Source organism: Aotus nancymaae, unplaced genomic scaffold, assembly GCF_030222135.1.
Source record: "Aotus nancymaae isolate 86718 unplaced genomic scaffold, 86718_ANA_hifiasm-v0.15.2.pri h1tg000021l, whole genome shotgun sequence".
NCBI classification, from domain to species: domain Eukaryota; kingdom Metazoa; phylum Chordata; class Mammalia; order Primates; family Aotidae; genus Aotus; species Aotus nancymaae.
Genome location: NW_026988433.1, coordinates 20,674,403 through 20,687,501, shown reverse-complemented (window position 1 = coordinate 20,687,501; position 13,099 = coordinate 20,674,403). Strand labels below are relative to the sequence as shown.

Below are 13,099 nucleotides of genomic sequence, written 5' to 3'. Positions count from 1 at the left end.
TGGCCTTTGGATTTTTTGTAATTTAAGGTTTATGAATGTAATTAGAGGTACTTCACATGGAAAGATACTTAATACCAGATGATTTTGGAGTCTTGTGATCGATCCCTTCTCTCAATCTTGGCTGCGTGTCAGTTGGCAAGGCCATAAAATTTATTATAAACATTGCAGAAGTCTTGGTTACTGTGCTGTGACATTGACTTTGGGTCGGGATAGATCAATTTCAGATTATTTTCTAGGCCTCGAAAACACATTACCCTCTACTCCACAAAAAAAAATCAAAATAAAACAATCCCTATTCCCTGAGAATATCTCTTGATGTATAACAGCCTGAGCTGTCACACTACTGAGACAAGCCCATCTGATTTGTGAGTCAGTTTTACTTCTTGGTCTTCCTACATAAGCTAAAAAGTTCCAACATTTTAATAGTTTTCCTTGGATTCCTTTGATTCATTGAAGTAATTCCTGTTCCATTTGTACTAATTATTCCACACTAGAAAATTCTGTTGTGATCACTTTATGTATTAATAGAAATATTGATTTTTATTTTCAAGGAAGTATTGAGTAGGGAAGGGGAAATGGGGATTTGCTGTGCAGTGGGTGTAGAGTTTCAGTAATGCAAGACAAAACACTTCAGAGATTTATACAGCAGTGGGTATATAATTAACAATACTGCACATCTAACAGTTTGTTAAGAGGGTAGATCTCATGTCATATGTTTCTTAAAATTACTTTTTTAAAAAAGTATCGAGTAAAAAAGCAATTTCATTCTTTAGTTTGTATTATATATTTAATATTTTTTAACCTCAGAATAAGTTTTATTTTATAATTATTTTTTGAGACGTAGTTTCACCATGGCACCCAGGCCGGAGTGCAGTGGTGCGATCATGGCTTACTGCAACCTCAACCTCCCAGGTTCAAGTGATACTCCTGCTTCAGCATCCTGGGTAGCTGGGACTACAAGTGTGCGCCACCACGCTTGGCTATTATTTGTATTTTTAGTAGAGACGGGGTGTCACCATGTTGGCCTGTCTGGTCTTGAACTCTTGACCTCAAGTGATCACCTGACATGGCCTCCCAAAGTGCTGGGATTACAAGTATGAGGCACAGTGCCTGGCAGGATAAGTTTTAAAATAATGTTTTCTGCTGGCTGGGCATGGTGGCTCATGCCTGTAAACTCATTACTTTGGGAGGCTGAGGCAGAAGGATCACTTGAGGCCAAGAGTTTGAGACCAGCCTAGGCAACATAGTGAGACCTCCTCTCTATAAAAAATTAAAAAAAAGAATTTGCTGAGTGTGGCATGTTCCTGTAGTAACAGCTACTCGGGAGGCTGAGTGGGGAGGATTGCTTTAGCCCAGGAATTTGAGGCTGCAGTGAGCTATGATTGCACCACTGTGATCTAGCCTGGGTGACAGAGTGAGACCCTGTCTCTTAAAAAAAAAGAAAAAACAAAAAGGACTGGGTGTGGTGTCTCATGTCTGTAATCCCAGCTACTTAGGAGGCTGAGTCAGAGAATCGCTTGAACCTGGGAGGTGGAGGCTGCAGTGAGCTGAGATTGCACCACTGTACTCCAGTGTGAGCAACAGAACGAGACTCCATCTCAAAAACAAAAACAAAACAAAGCAAAAGTTCTTGCAGTTCTTTCATTTAATATTTAATTTTGAATTGTATCTTTCTAAGGATTGATTCTTACATAAGCAAAAAATTATTATTATTATATTTTATTCTCTTGAGTTTCAAGCAAACATTTTTCAGTGCTAAAAATTTAGGACTGTTACTCAGAGGTGGTTATTTATAAGACTTTTTGTTTTAAGAAAATGGCTGTTAAAAAAATTAAAATAGTATATAAACTAAACAAAACATTTTTGATTTGGATTTCTGTTTTGCAGCTTCTTCCCTACACTACAAGTTCTTATTGACTGCTTTATCAGTTAATAGATTGGTTTGGCTGCTTTCACAGAGGCAAATAATCAAAAAATTATTTTTTATTTTTATTTTTTGAGACAGTTTCACTTTGTCACCCAGGCTGGAGTGCAGAGGTCTGATCTTGGCTCACTGCAGCCTCTGCCTCCCAAGTTCAAGTGATTCTCATGCCTCTCAGCCTCGTGAGTAGCTGGAATTATAGGCCTGTGCCACCATGCCCAGCTAATTTTTTCTTTTTTTCTTTTTCTTTGGTTTATTCACTTGGCATTTAACCCAGCTAATTTTTGTATTTTTAGTAGAGACAGGGTTTTGCCATGTTGGTTTTGCCACGTTGACCTCAAGTGATCCACCTGCTTTGGCCTCTCAAAATGCTGGGATTACAGGCATGAGCCACCGTGCTCGGCCCTGTTTTTTATTTTTCAGAGATGGGTCTCGTTATTTTGCCCAGGCTGGAGTGGAGTGGTGTATAGCTCACTGCAGCCGTGAAATCCTGGGCTCAAGCAATCCTCCTGCGTCAGCCTCTCGAGTAGCTGGGCTTACAGGCCTGAACCACCAGGCCTGGGTTGTACATTAGTATTTGATATGGCTACCCTAAGGGCAATCTTATAGTGAAGTCAGGATTAAATAATGATGCTCATCTGATGGATTAGATTTTCAGAGTTGGCTGTTTCCAGGTGCCTATAGGAGCAGAAAAGGGCGATAAACCATCTAACTAGATGTCCTACTAAATATAGTTCACTCTACATCTGAGATGAGACTGCATTCCTGCTGGTTTTCTTTGCCTTTTCCCCCCGAGGGTATCGTCAGAACAAAAAATAAAGTTTTAAAGGTGGATCGGGTGTGGTGGCTCATGCCTGTAATTCTAGCACTTTGTGAGGCTGAGGCGGGTGGATCATCTGAGCTCAGGAGTTCGAGACCAGCTTGACTAACATGGTGAAACCCTATCCCTACTAAAATACGAAAAGTTAGCTGGGTGTGGTGGTGGGCATCTGTAATCCCAGCTACTTGGGAGATTGAGGCATGAGAACTGCTTGAACCCGGGAGGCAGATGGTGCAGTGAGCCAAGATCATTCCACTGCACACTAGCCTGAAAAACAGAGCAAGACTCTGTCTCCAAAAAATAAAACAGTGCCCGGGTCTTTTCCAGGGGTGAGGGGAGATACAATGAAGTGTGTTTTTATTTCTGATAAGAGTGCCACCATGTTTCATTCTTTTTATTTATTTTTATTTTTGAGATGGAGTCTCAGTCTGTCACCCAGGCTGGAGTGCAGTGGCATGATCTCGACTCATTGCAACCTCTGCCTCCCGAGTAGCTGGGACTATAGGTGCATGCCACCATGCCCAGCTAATTTTCGTATTTTTAGTGGAGACGGGGTTTCACCATGTTGGCCAGGATGATCTCAATCTCTTGACCTCGTGATCCGCCCACCTCGGCCTCCCAAAGTGCTGGGGTTACAGGCATGAGCCACTGCACCCAGCTGAACCATGTTTCATTCTTGTGTGCCATTTCTAGTTGGGGAGAATTTATTTTCAGTTCCTTTCCCAGCTGTTTACCTGAAAAATCGTGAAATGTGTTGTACATGAACTATGAAATGATTAGATGCTAATGTGGCAAAGAAAGTGTGAATTCTTTCTTAGCTCAGAAACAGGGACATTTGGTTCAGTACAGTAAGTTGTTAATGCGTGCCTCTCTGCTTTTGAATTCTGTGGTTAAAAAGTCTTTTCACTCCTACTGTGTATTTACCTTGAGAAGGTGAATTCCGTAACAATTTAGTCGATGTATCAGTATTCTCAACCCATCTGTCAATTTTTCTTTCTTTCTCTCTCTTTTTTCTTTTTTTGGGCAAAATACCTTTTTGCTTTTTTATCCCCTTAAAATAGTCATTGTCCCTCACATGTGCACTCTTCCAATTTTCAGAAAAGCAAGAGGAAAGGGCACGAATATACAAATATTAAGTATTCTCTAGCGGACCAGACGAGTGGAGATCAGAGCCCGCTCCCGCCTTGTACTCCAACGCCACCCTGTGCAGAGTAAGTAGTGCTGAAGGAAATTCTTTTTACCTGGTCTTTTTAAAAAGGCTTAAAAAACAAAAAACAACAAAAAAACTCACAAGTTTGTAGCACATGCCTTTCACTGATGCACGTTCCTGTGGCCCCACTATTGGTGTGTCTGTGACTGGTGATATCTGTGGATTGTGTTAACACTATCTCAACCACATTTTAATTTTCCTAAACTGGATAGGTATATTGTCTCACGCCTGTAATCTAGCTACAGGGTAGCTAGACCTCTCCCAGTGCTTTGGGAGGCCAAGGTGGGCGAATCACCTGAGGTCAGGAGTTTGAGACTAGCCTTGCCAACATGGTAAAACCCGGTCTCTACTAAAAATATAAAAATTAGCTGGGCGTGATGGTGCACTCCTGTAATCCCAGCTACTCGAGAGGCTATGGCAGGAGGATGGCTTGAACCCAGGAAACAGATGTTGCAGTGAGCAGGGATTGCATCACTGCACTCCAGCCTGGGCAATAGAGTGAGACTCTGTCTAAAAAAAAAAATTTCTAAACTGAAGGCTGATTGCAATGCTAGCTAGGATTATATGGGATTATAAGTACATCAAGTGGTGGTTCTCCAGAAGAATCTAATTTTTCTTTTGATGGGCTGGGGATTGTTAGAAAGGAAGGTCATATGTCTTAATGATATGTTAAGGCTCTTTGCAAAATAAAAGTAAATAAATTGACCACTCATGTGTCAGCCCAGCCAAGATCTACTAATTTGCCATCAGTCAACAGAAATCTACTTTGGGTGTTTAAACCAGGAGTCAGCAAACTACAGCTCGCAAGGCTGGATCTGGGCCATGGCCTGTTCCTGTAGAGCCCGTGAGTGGTTTTAAAGGGTTGTAAAACAAAACAACACAAAACAAAGACCCAATAACAAAACCTCAAAGAATAATAAATGATAGACTCCCAGGTCCTTCCCAGAAAGACTTTCCTGACTCCTTGTTTAAAACACAATAGGAAAACATTTGTTAAATTGATTATATGAATAGCAATTGTAAGTTATTATTTTTCTATATATTTGAAAGTCACTTGCTCGTATAACATTTACCTTTTATTTTCCCCTAAGAATCTTCTCTCTATTTGCTTCTGATGTGGATTTTTAAACCCCTGCAGACTTTAATATACTGTATAAATGTTTCAGGTGGCATATATGAGCGTTGTATTACCATTTGCTTTCTATTTAACATTGAAATGAAATTATACAGCAGAGGTATTTTCTCCTCCAAGTTGCCAGTTCTTTTCTGCCTACTTTTTTCTTTTCTTTCCTAGTGGACTGGCTGGGAAACTTGATATTTTAAATTGCTCTCTGCAATAACTTGCAGTGAAACTGGAACGCCAGGGTTCTGAATCCTTGCCAGAAAGCTTTTCCTCATGTTGGCATGACCAAGTCAGCTGTCATGATTCCCTCAGTACCAGTGGCATGCCTGTGACAGACAACCTGTCTGTCTTTCATTCTCATCATCCCCCTTGTAGGGTTCAGATCCGGGATATCCTGGCCCTGGAGCCTCTTGCAGGTTGGCACCCACAGCTGCTGGGTTTCTCACTCTCCTGGACTGCTCCCATGTCCCCTCTCTGCTCAGCAGAAAGGAGTCTGGGATTTTGATACTTTGACCCTCTGTCCTAGGCCCTAAACCACCCATTGCCCGTCACATAACCTGAGCTGGTGCTGAATAGATCTCTCATCACTGCCTGCCTGCTCCTGTATTTCCCCTTTTTGGAGCTTTTTCCTGTTCACATCTCTCTACTGGAAATTAATAGGATTTCTTTCTATGTGTGCATTTTCAGCCTTTCTCCACAGTGTGATCCAAATGCCTTACCCTACAGGACTCCTTAAAGCAACCTGCTTTCTGCCAAACCCCAGGGAGCACCAGGACTCGAGGCTTTTATTTCACTTCCTTTTTTTTTTTTTTTGAGACAGTCTCGCTCTGTCGCACAGGCTGGAATGCAGTGGCACAATCTTGACTCACTGCAACCTCCGCCTCCCAGGTTCAAGTGATTCTTCTGCCTCAGCCTCCCGAGCAACTGAGACTGTAGGCGCGTGCCTGGCTAATTTTTGTATTTTTAGTAGAGATGGGGTTTCACCATATTGGCCAGGCTAGTCTCAAACTCTTGACCTCGTGATCCACCCACCTTGGCCTCCCAAAGTGCTGAGATAACAGGCGTGAGCTGCGCCCGGCCTTATTTCACTTCTACCTCTGTAATTATATTGCTGTATGGCTATGTCTTCTGTCCCTGGGGATGTCAGATCCTAGGCACAGCAACTGTGTCTGTACCATATCTGGTGTCCAAAGAATGTAGTATGTGTTTTATAAATATCACGTAAGCTTAAACAGCATGGTCTACATTTTTGTAAATGTCTCTTTTTCTTTTCTCTCCAGAATGAGAGAAGACAATGCTAGAGTCTATGAAAATGTGGGCCTGATGCAACAGCAGAAAAGTTTCAGATGAGCAAACCTTCCAAAACTTCAGCACAGAAATAGGTATTTAAATGCAAGCGCTCTATTGGTTAATTGTTTATATAATTGGCAGTATTTTTAAGCAGGCAGGCAACTTGAGAGTGTTTCAGCAAAGTGTATCATAATTGAGTTTTACAAACCAGACTCCTTTTTCCTTTCCCTGTACTTCTTTTTCCAAGATGGTTTTAGTTTAGAGTTTATTAAACATTCAAATCAAATACAGAATTAATTTTGCACGAGGCAAGGCTAGCACTTATTCCAGAGAAATGGCTGATACTAGTGATGGATTGCAGGTATCACTGTTCCTGCAATTTTTATTAGAGTTGGTTAACCCAGGCTGTGCTGGGGGATGATGTGTAGGGATCGGGAAGCACTGGGACTCAGCACTGGATGGCTGGGAGTCAGGAAGCTGAGTTCTCATTTCAGTCAGCCTCTGACTGGCTGTGTGGCATGGCTGCTAGACCACGTGGCCTCTGACTGGGTCACCTGCACATCCTTTCCAGCTCTGCTGCTGGAAATTCATCTCTCTCATGTCACCTCCGTGTCAGTTACCTTTTCTAAGTGTGACCCAAGTATGTGATGTTTTAATGATAAATTAGAAACTTATATGGGTGTGGTGGCTCACACCTGTTATCCCAGCACTTTGGGAGGCCGAGGTGGGTGGATCACCTGAGGTCAGGAGTTCGAGACCAGCCTGCCCAACTAAAATAGTAGAGACCAGCCTGTCTCTACTAAAATACAAAATTAGCTGGCATGGTGGTGCATACCTGTAAGCCTGTGATCCCAACTACTCAGGAGGCTGAGGCAGGAGAAGTGGAAGTTGCAGTAAGCTGAGCTTGTGTCATTGTACTCCAACCTGGGCCATAAGAGCAAAACTTTGTCTCAAAAAAAAAAAGAAAGAAAGAAAGAAAGAAACTCGTAGTGTCAGTATTTCATGTCGAAATTCCCACTTCAATGGGTAGTGTAGTTTAAAGCTTTAAGTCTACCTTAAAATCACCTAATGCTTTGTTAAGCTTTTAGATACATGCTTCTTAAAAATTCTAACTTATTTCTTCTCCAGATGTGGACTTCACCCTCTCCCTAAAAAGATCAAGAACAAATGCAAGAAAGTTGATGTGAAGACAGTATTTGGATTTGAAAGGCTTGTATTGTGGTTGACTACCTTTTGATAAGCAAAATTTGAAAACATTTAAAGACCACTGTATTTTAACTCAACAATACCTGCTTCCTACTTACTCATTTCCTCAGATAAGAAGAAATCATCTCTACAATGTAGACAACATTATATTTTATAGAATTTTGTTTTAAATTGAGGAAGCAGTTAAATTGTGTGCTATATTTTGCAGATTGTGGGGATTCAAATTCTAGTTATAGGCTTTTTTTTTTCTTTTTATAACCTTAACCAGTTTAATTTTTTTTTCTCATTGTGGGGGATAAGAAGAAATAATTTGGGAAAATTAAGTAACAACATCCTAGAAAATTGAGAATGATCTCACTTACCATGATGTATCCAGTAGTGGATAATTCATTTTGATGACTTATATTTTTGGCTAAATGAGAATTAAGCCAGTGCCTGAGACTGTCTACCTTTGCACTGGCATTAAAGAGTCATAGAAAAAGAATCATGGATATTTATGAATTAAGATAAGAGGTGTGGCTTTTTTTTTTTTCAGCCTATGACCAATTACAGTGTTTAGCTGCTGACTGCGAAGGTTGTGGTGGGAAAACGTTTGCCATATTTTCTTTGCATTTGAGTAATTGTCTTTTACTTAGAAAAAAGGCATCTATGAATGACCAGTGTTTTTGGTTGTCAAATGTTGCTGACAAACTTACTCCAACACTTTAGTGGCTTAAAACAAGCCCACCTCCAACTTTTCTTCAGTCTGAGCTGGGCTCAGCTAGGCTGTTCTTCTGCCAGCCTAGAGGTGGCCACTTATATGGTCAGCAGGTCAGTGGAGAGACTGGGATGGCTGGGCTTCTCTCTCTTCCTGCAGTCCTGGGTCTCTTCTTTTCCATGTAGTCTCTTTCACTGGCTTAGCTGGCAGGGTAGCTAGACCTCTCACATGTAGCTCAGAGCTCCCAAGAGCTCGAAAGCAGAAGTGGCCAGGCCTTCTGAAGACTTAAGTCCAAAATTATCACAGTGTCCCTTCTACTGTGCTCTGTTGATAATAATGATGATGATTGTTTTCTAATCAGAAGAGAGCTGGAGTATGCCCTCTACTTACTAAACAAGTAATAAGCCCAGCCTAGATTTAAGAAAAGGGTGTGAAGTGGAGGTATAGTTAATTGGGGGGCCACTAGTCTAACAGACAGTCACAACCAGTGCCATGGAAAACCAAGGATATCAGCAAAAGTGGAAGTTGCTAGTGACCTTGGGAAGCCAAAGGTGCTTACAGTAGCTGGGACAAGCTGAAAGTCAGACTGATAATTAATTCTCAGAGAGGGCCTTCAAGAAGCTTCCTGAATGATTTCTGCCAGCCCTGAGCTTATTTTTGGAACCAGCACTTAGGGAAACTGATCCTGTGAGGATGGTTGTGTTTAGGGACACAGGGCTTTTGAGAGCAGCACCAACCCGTTTGGGCATCCCCAGACTTGGGAAATGTGATACTTTCCTAATGCCACTGTGTTTTAGTCAGGCCACAATGAGAAGGAATAGCCCTAACAGGCCTCCAGCTGGGTTGAACGAACTCATTTTTGTTTTAGCCATCCGGTGAGATTTGCTAATGTTCCACCTTAACTTAAGTGCCTTTTCCAAAAACATTCCTCTTTGCCTCTTATGTTGAATCATCATTCAGTGCAGATATTTCAGTGAAAATATCATTGGTTGACTTTCGTAACGGTAATAAAATGCTATGGCATCTTTGCCGTGAAGTTACGGTCTCCTTGGATTCTTTTGACTTTGGCTCCTGAAAGGAAGGCCTAGATCCAGCCCTGGTAGTTCTTCCTTTCTGAGGTCTCTTAGTACCTTGAGACCCTGAGGTAGTTTGGCTCCCATTCTCACAGATAAAATGGAATTAGCCCCCTACCCCGCCCCCCCATATTCATTGAATTTTGAATTGCTTCAGAACATAGGTATGGCCTGAAGGTATTCCCTTATTAGGGAAATGTCATGACTACTGTCTTCTTGTCAAAATTGTAAAGAAAACGATTCCACTTCAGTATTTGCAGCAAGAAGCTTGAATCCTGTTCTTTTAATTGCATTGTTACATTGACTTATTCTCCATTTTGCTTTGGTTTTGTCTTGACTTGACTTTGAGAGTAAAGTCTTTCACCAGCATACAAGATTGTACAAATATATCTCCTGCATTAACATCTCTGCCTGTTGCTTAAGATCAGTTGTTTTTATACGCAGAGTGGAAATATCTGATCTTGGCTAGCTTTGTTTGTTACAAGATACTGATTTCATTTAGATTTCCTCCCGTGAGGTCAGCAAACTATCATGTTCTTATGTAAACTTAGGACAAGGCCAGAGTTATCATCGTCCCTAGGTTGCTAAGGCTTGTCATGTGTTTGGTAAAAGGTGATTGCAGGTTCTCAGATGAGGTTACTTTACTTGGGATGGGATCAGGCAGAGAGGCTGGGATGATGGAGAAAGCTCGCGGTACAGGTTTAAAAAAACGTAGTGGAAATGAAAGTTCCAAAGAGGTGGTTTCTGAGGAAGTCAGAGAGCCCAGGGCCAGAGCAGGAAGTAATGGGTGAATCAGGTTATTTGGAAAGTCAGTGTGACAGTTGCATGGATGCCGTCTACTTCTAGGTTGTTGGTAGGTATTAAATATACACAGTATTCCATAGCTCACTGAGGATTTTTAAATTATAAGTATAGAATTTTATATTTTGGGGTAAAAGAATTATCTGGCACATGATATTGGGATTAAAACAAAGCCAAATTTCACAGTCTTAATAACTTTTTTTTTAAAGAAAAAGGCGCTTCATGTCTAGTGTTGTGGCCCTTCTGAAACTTTTGGTCACCTCTCCCACTGAAGTCAAGGTCTTTTCAAATATGTCTAAATGGGATGAGAAAATATGGGTAGGACTTTCTCGGTGTGTGTGTGCATTCTTTAAAGAGCCCAGTTGCTTCGGGGAAACAGGCAAGAAAATGGTCAAGATTATTTTTAGAGGTTATTTTACTGGGGAGTTTAAGAACTAATAACATCTTGAGTTATTTTTAGTTCAGGGGGATGTGGAAAGGTTTGCAATTGTGAAGTGTTTTGTTGTAGCTTAGTATCTGTAAGAGAAACTTAGACTGAGATATAACTATAAACCCAGTGCAGTTTTTGTTATCTGTATGTCATTGGGGGAATCAAGTTTTGCATATAGCAAGCACATGGCCTCCCTGATGTCAGGATGCCTTTGTTAGGATCTATAATTGCCCTTGATTTTGTTGAAATCTTTTTTCCTTCTTCCTCTTGAAAAGTAAGTTCCAAAATATAGTTTATTGTATCTTTCATCACTAAAAAATTTATTCCTTTTTCACTACGGCAGTTCACACAAGGCAAAAACTATTAAACAGTTGGTTTTAGTGTGTTGTATAACTTTGCTCTATATCAAACTAATTTTGACAAGTTTTCATCCTAAGCCTCAAATCATGTAATTAATAATTTGCCTGTTTATTTATGACCTAATTGTGATTCTTTTATTAATACAAGCTAATGGGAAAAGGATCCCTGATTAAGCTGATGACTAGACCTACAATTGATGTTCCTGCAGTATATGAAGTATTGTACCAGAGTATTAAAAGATATGTAATATTTTATTGATAAATCTATCCTTTAAAAGGAATACGTTTTAGGATGTCATCATTTTGATGTGAATCATGTAAATGTTGATAATATGCTGTTTATTATACATTTAGTGTTTTAAGAGATTCACTTAATTGCCTTTTTGCCCACGTATATTATGTAGTCTATTTGCAACTGTTTTAAAAAAAATGACATTAAAAGAATAGTTTATGTAGAGAAACATTAGTGGATGTTAATTGTCTCCCCACCTATATTTATGGGTGTTAGTGCAACTGCTTTGCTAGTTGCAAAGCTGTATTATCAGAGTAAAAGTGTATTTGTAAACTGTATGGGGACTAAAAATTAGGAATAAAACCATTTTCTTATATGATGGCGTTTGTTGTTTGCTTCGTTAGAAATGTCCAGGAAAACAATGGGATTATCGGTCATTCCACCTCTCACACTGGCAAAATACTGACATTTAGCAGCTGTTATCTCGAGGTGACTTGGAATACAGAATAAAGGCATCAGTTCCTCAAGAATTCATTGAGTGTTTCCTGTAGGAATAGCTTTATGAGATAGATAGGGAGTTTCTATTTAGGCGAACTTATGAGTAAGTTAAAGAGTAGAAAGTATAGTCTGTGTAAAGTCTAGAAGAAATGCTGGGTGTGGTGGGGCGCCCCTGTAATCTCAGCTACTTGGAGGCTAAGGTGGGAGGATTCCTTGAACCCAGGAGCCCAGGAGTTTGAGACCAGTCTGGGTAACATAGTGAGACCCTTTCTCTCCCACCCTCAGTGCCCCTCCCAAAAAAATGAATATGTGTACACATACACACACAGACACATACACACACACACATGCACACGGAGGAAATTATTAGAAAACACACAGAACTGAATGTAAATAGTATTAGGTGGGGATAAGAAGTAAAGGGATGGTAAGGAGCCTTGGACGAGGAGCAAATGATGGGCTATGAGACATCGGCTCTTCCTTTAGAGTAGGTTTAGGTCACATACCAATGATGTACGCTGACATAGGCAGAAAGAAACCATTTTATAGACAGCAAAACAGGTGGTTATTCTTTATTATAAATATAAGGAATGACTGAGATTACTTATTTACACTGTAAAATACTATGAACCCCCTCTTAGTCTCACCTGAATTGCTTAATGCATCTAATTAGATCTGGCTGGTTTAGTTTGTTAGTCCTGTCACCTATCCATTCAGAAATAAGAGCGTGGTCCAGGCACAGTGGCTCACGCCTGTAATCCCAGCACTTTGGGAAGCCAAGACTGGCAGATCAATTGAGGCCAGGAGTTTGATAGCAGCCTGGCCAACATGGCAAAACCCCACCTCTACTGAAGATACTAAACTTAGTTGGGCATAGTGGCACACGCCTGTAATCCCAGCTACTCGGGAGGCTGAGGCATGAGAATTGCTTGAGCCCAGGAAACCAAGGTTGCAGTGAGCCAAAGTTGTGCCACTGCATTCCAGCCTGGGCAACAGTGTGAGACTCTGTCTCAAAAATAAATAAATAAAAATACAGAGCACCTTGCACAAGTCAGAAGGCAGTTCCTGAAGCTGCCCCGAGCCAAGACAAAAGACAGAAGTGAGACAACTAGTTCCAAACAGGATGAGAGCAATGAAGAGGGACTAAGAGTGTGTATCGCACTGGAGGATTACGACTGGGTTTTCAAACCATGGTACTGTTTGTTGATTACCCTTGGGTTTCAGAAGAGGTGCTGTACACAGTATTGGCTTGGAGATGCCTCATTCCACATAATCCTTCTCGAGGTCCTGGGTTGCACGTTAGAGGGCAGTGATAATATCTTGTCCTTAGGCATGCCATGAAAAGGACCTTCTGTTTGTATAGTTCCTACTCACAAGAAGAGTTCATAAGAAAATGAGTACATTAAAGGCAGAGCCGGAATCCCTGCAACAAATCACGT

The 13,099-nt window shown here is 40.9% G+C and overlaps 1 protein-coding gene across 4 annotated transcripts in view; it reads left to right on the top strand.

The window, feature by feature from the left end:
* PTPN11 (protein tyrosine phosphatase non-receptor type 11) overlaps positions 1-11,538 on the top strand; it is a 95,537-nt gene extending 83,999 nt beyond the window's left edge. For all 4 annotated transcript variants that reach the window (XM_012469033.3, XM_064379805.1, XM_064379804.1 and 1 more), the window contains exons 14-16: positions 3,840-3,952; positions 6,355-6,456; positions 7,493-11,538. In XM_012469033.3, coding sequence (XP_012324456.2) covers positions 3,840-3,952; positions 6,355-6,424 — 183 coding nt within the window. In that variant the 3' untranslated portion in view covers positions 6,425-6,456; positions 7,493-11,538. The remainder of the gene's footprint in view (positions 1-3,839; positions 3,953-6,354; positions 6,457-7,492) is intronic.
* The last annotated feature ends 1,561 nt before the right edge of the window (positions 11,539-13,099 follow it).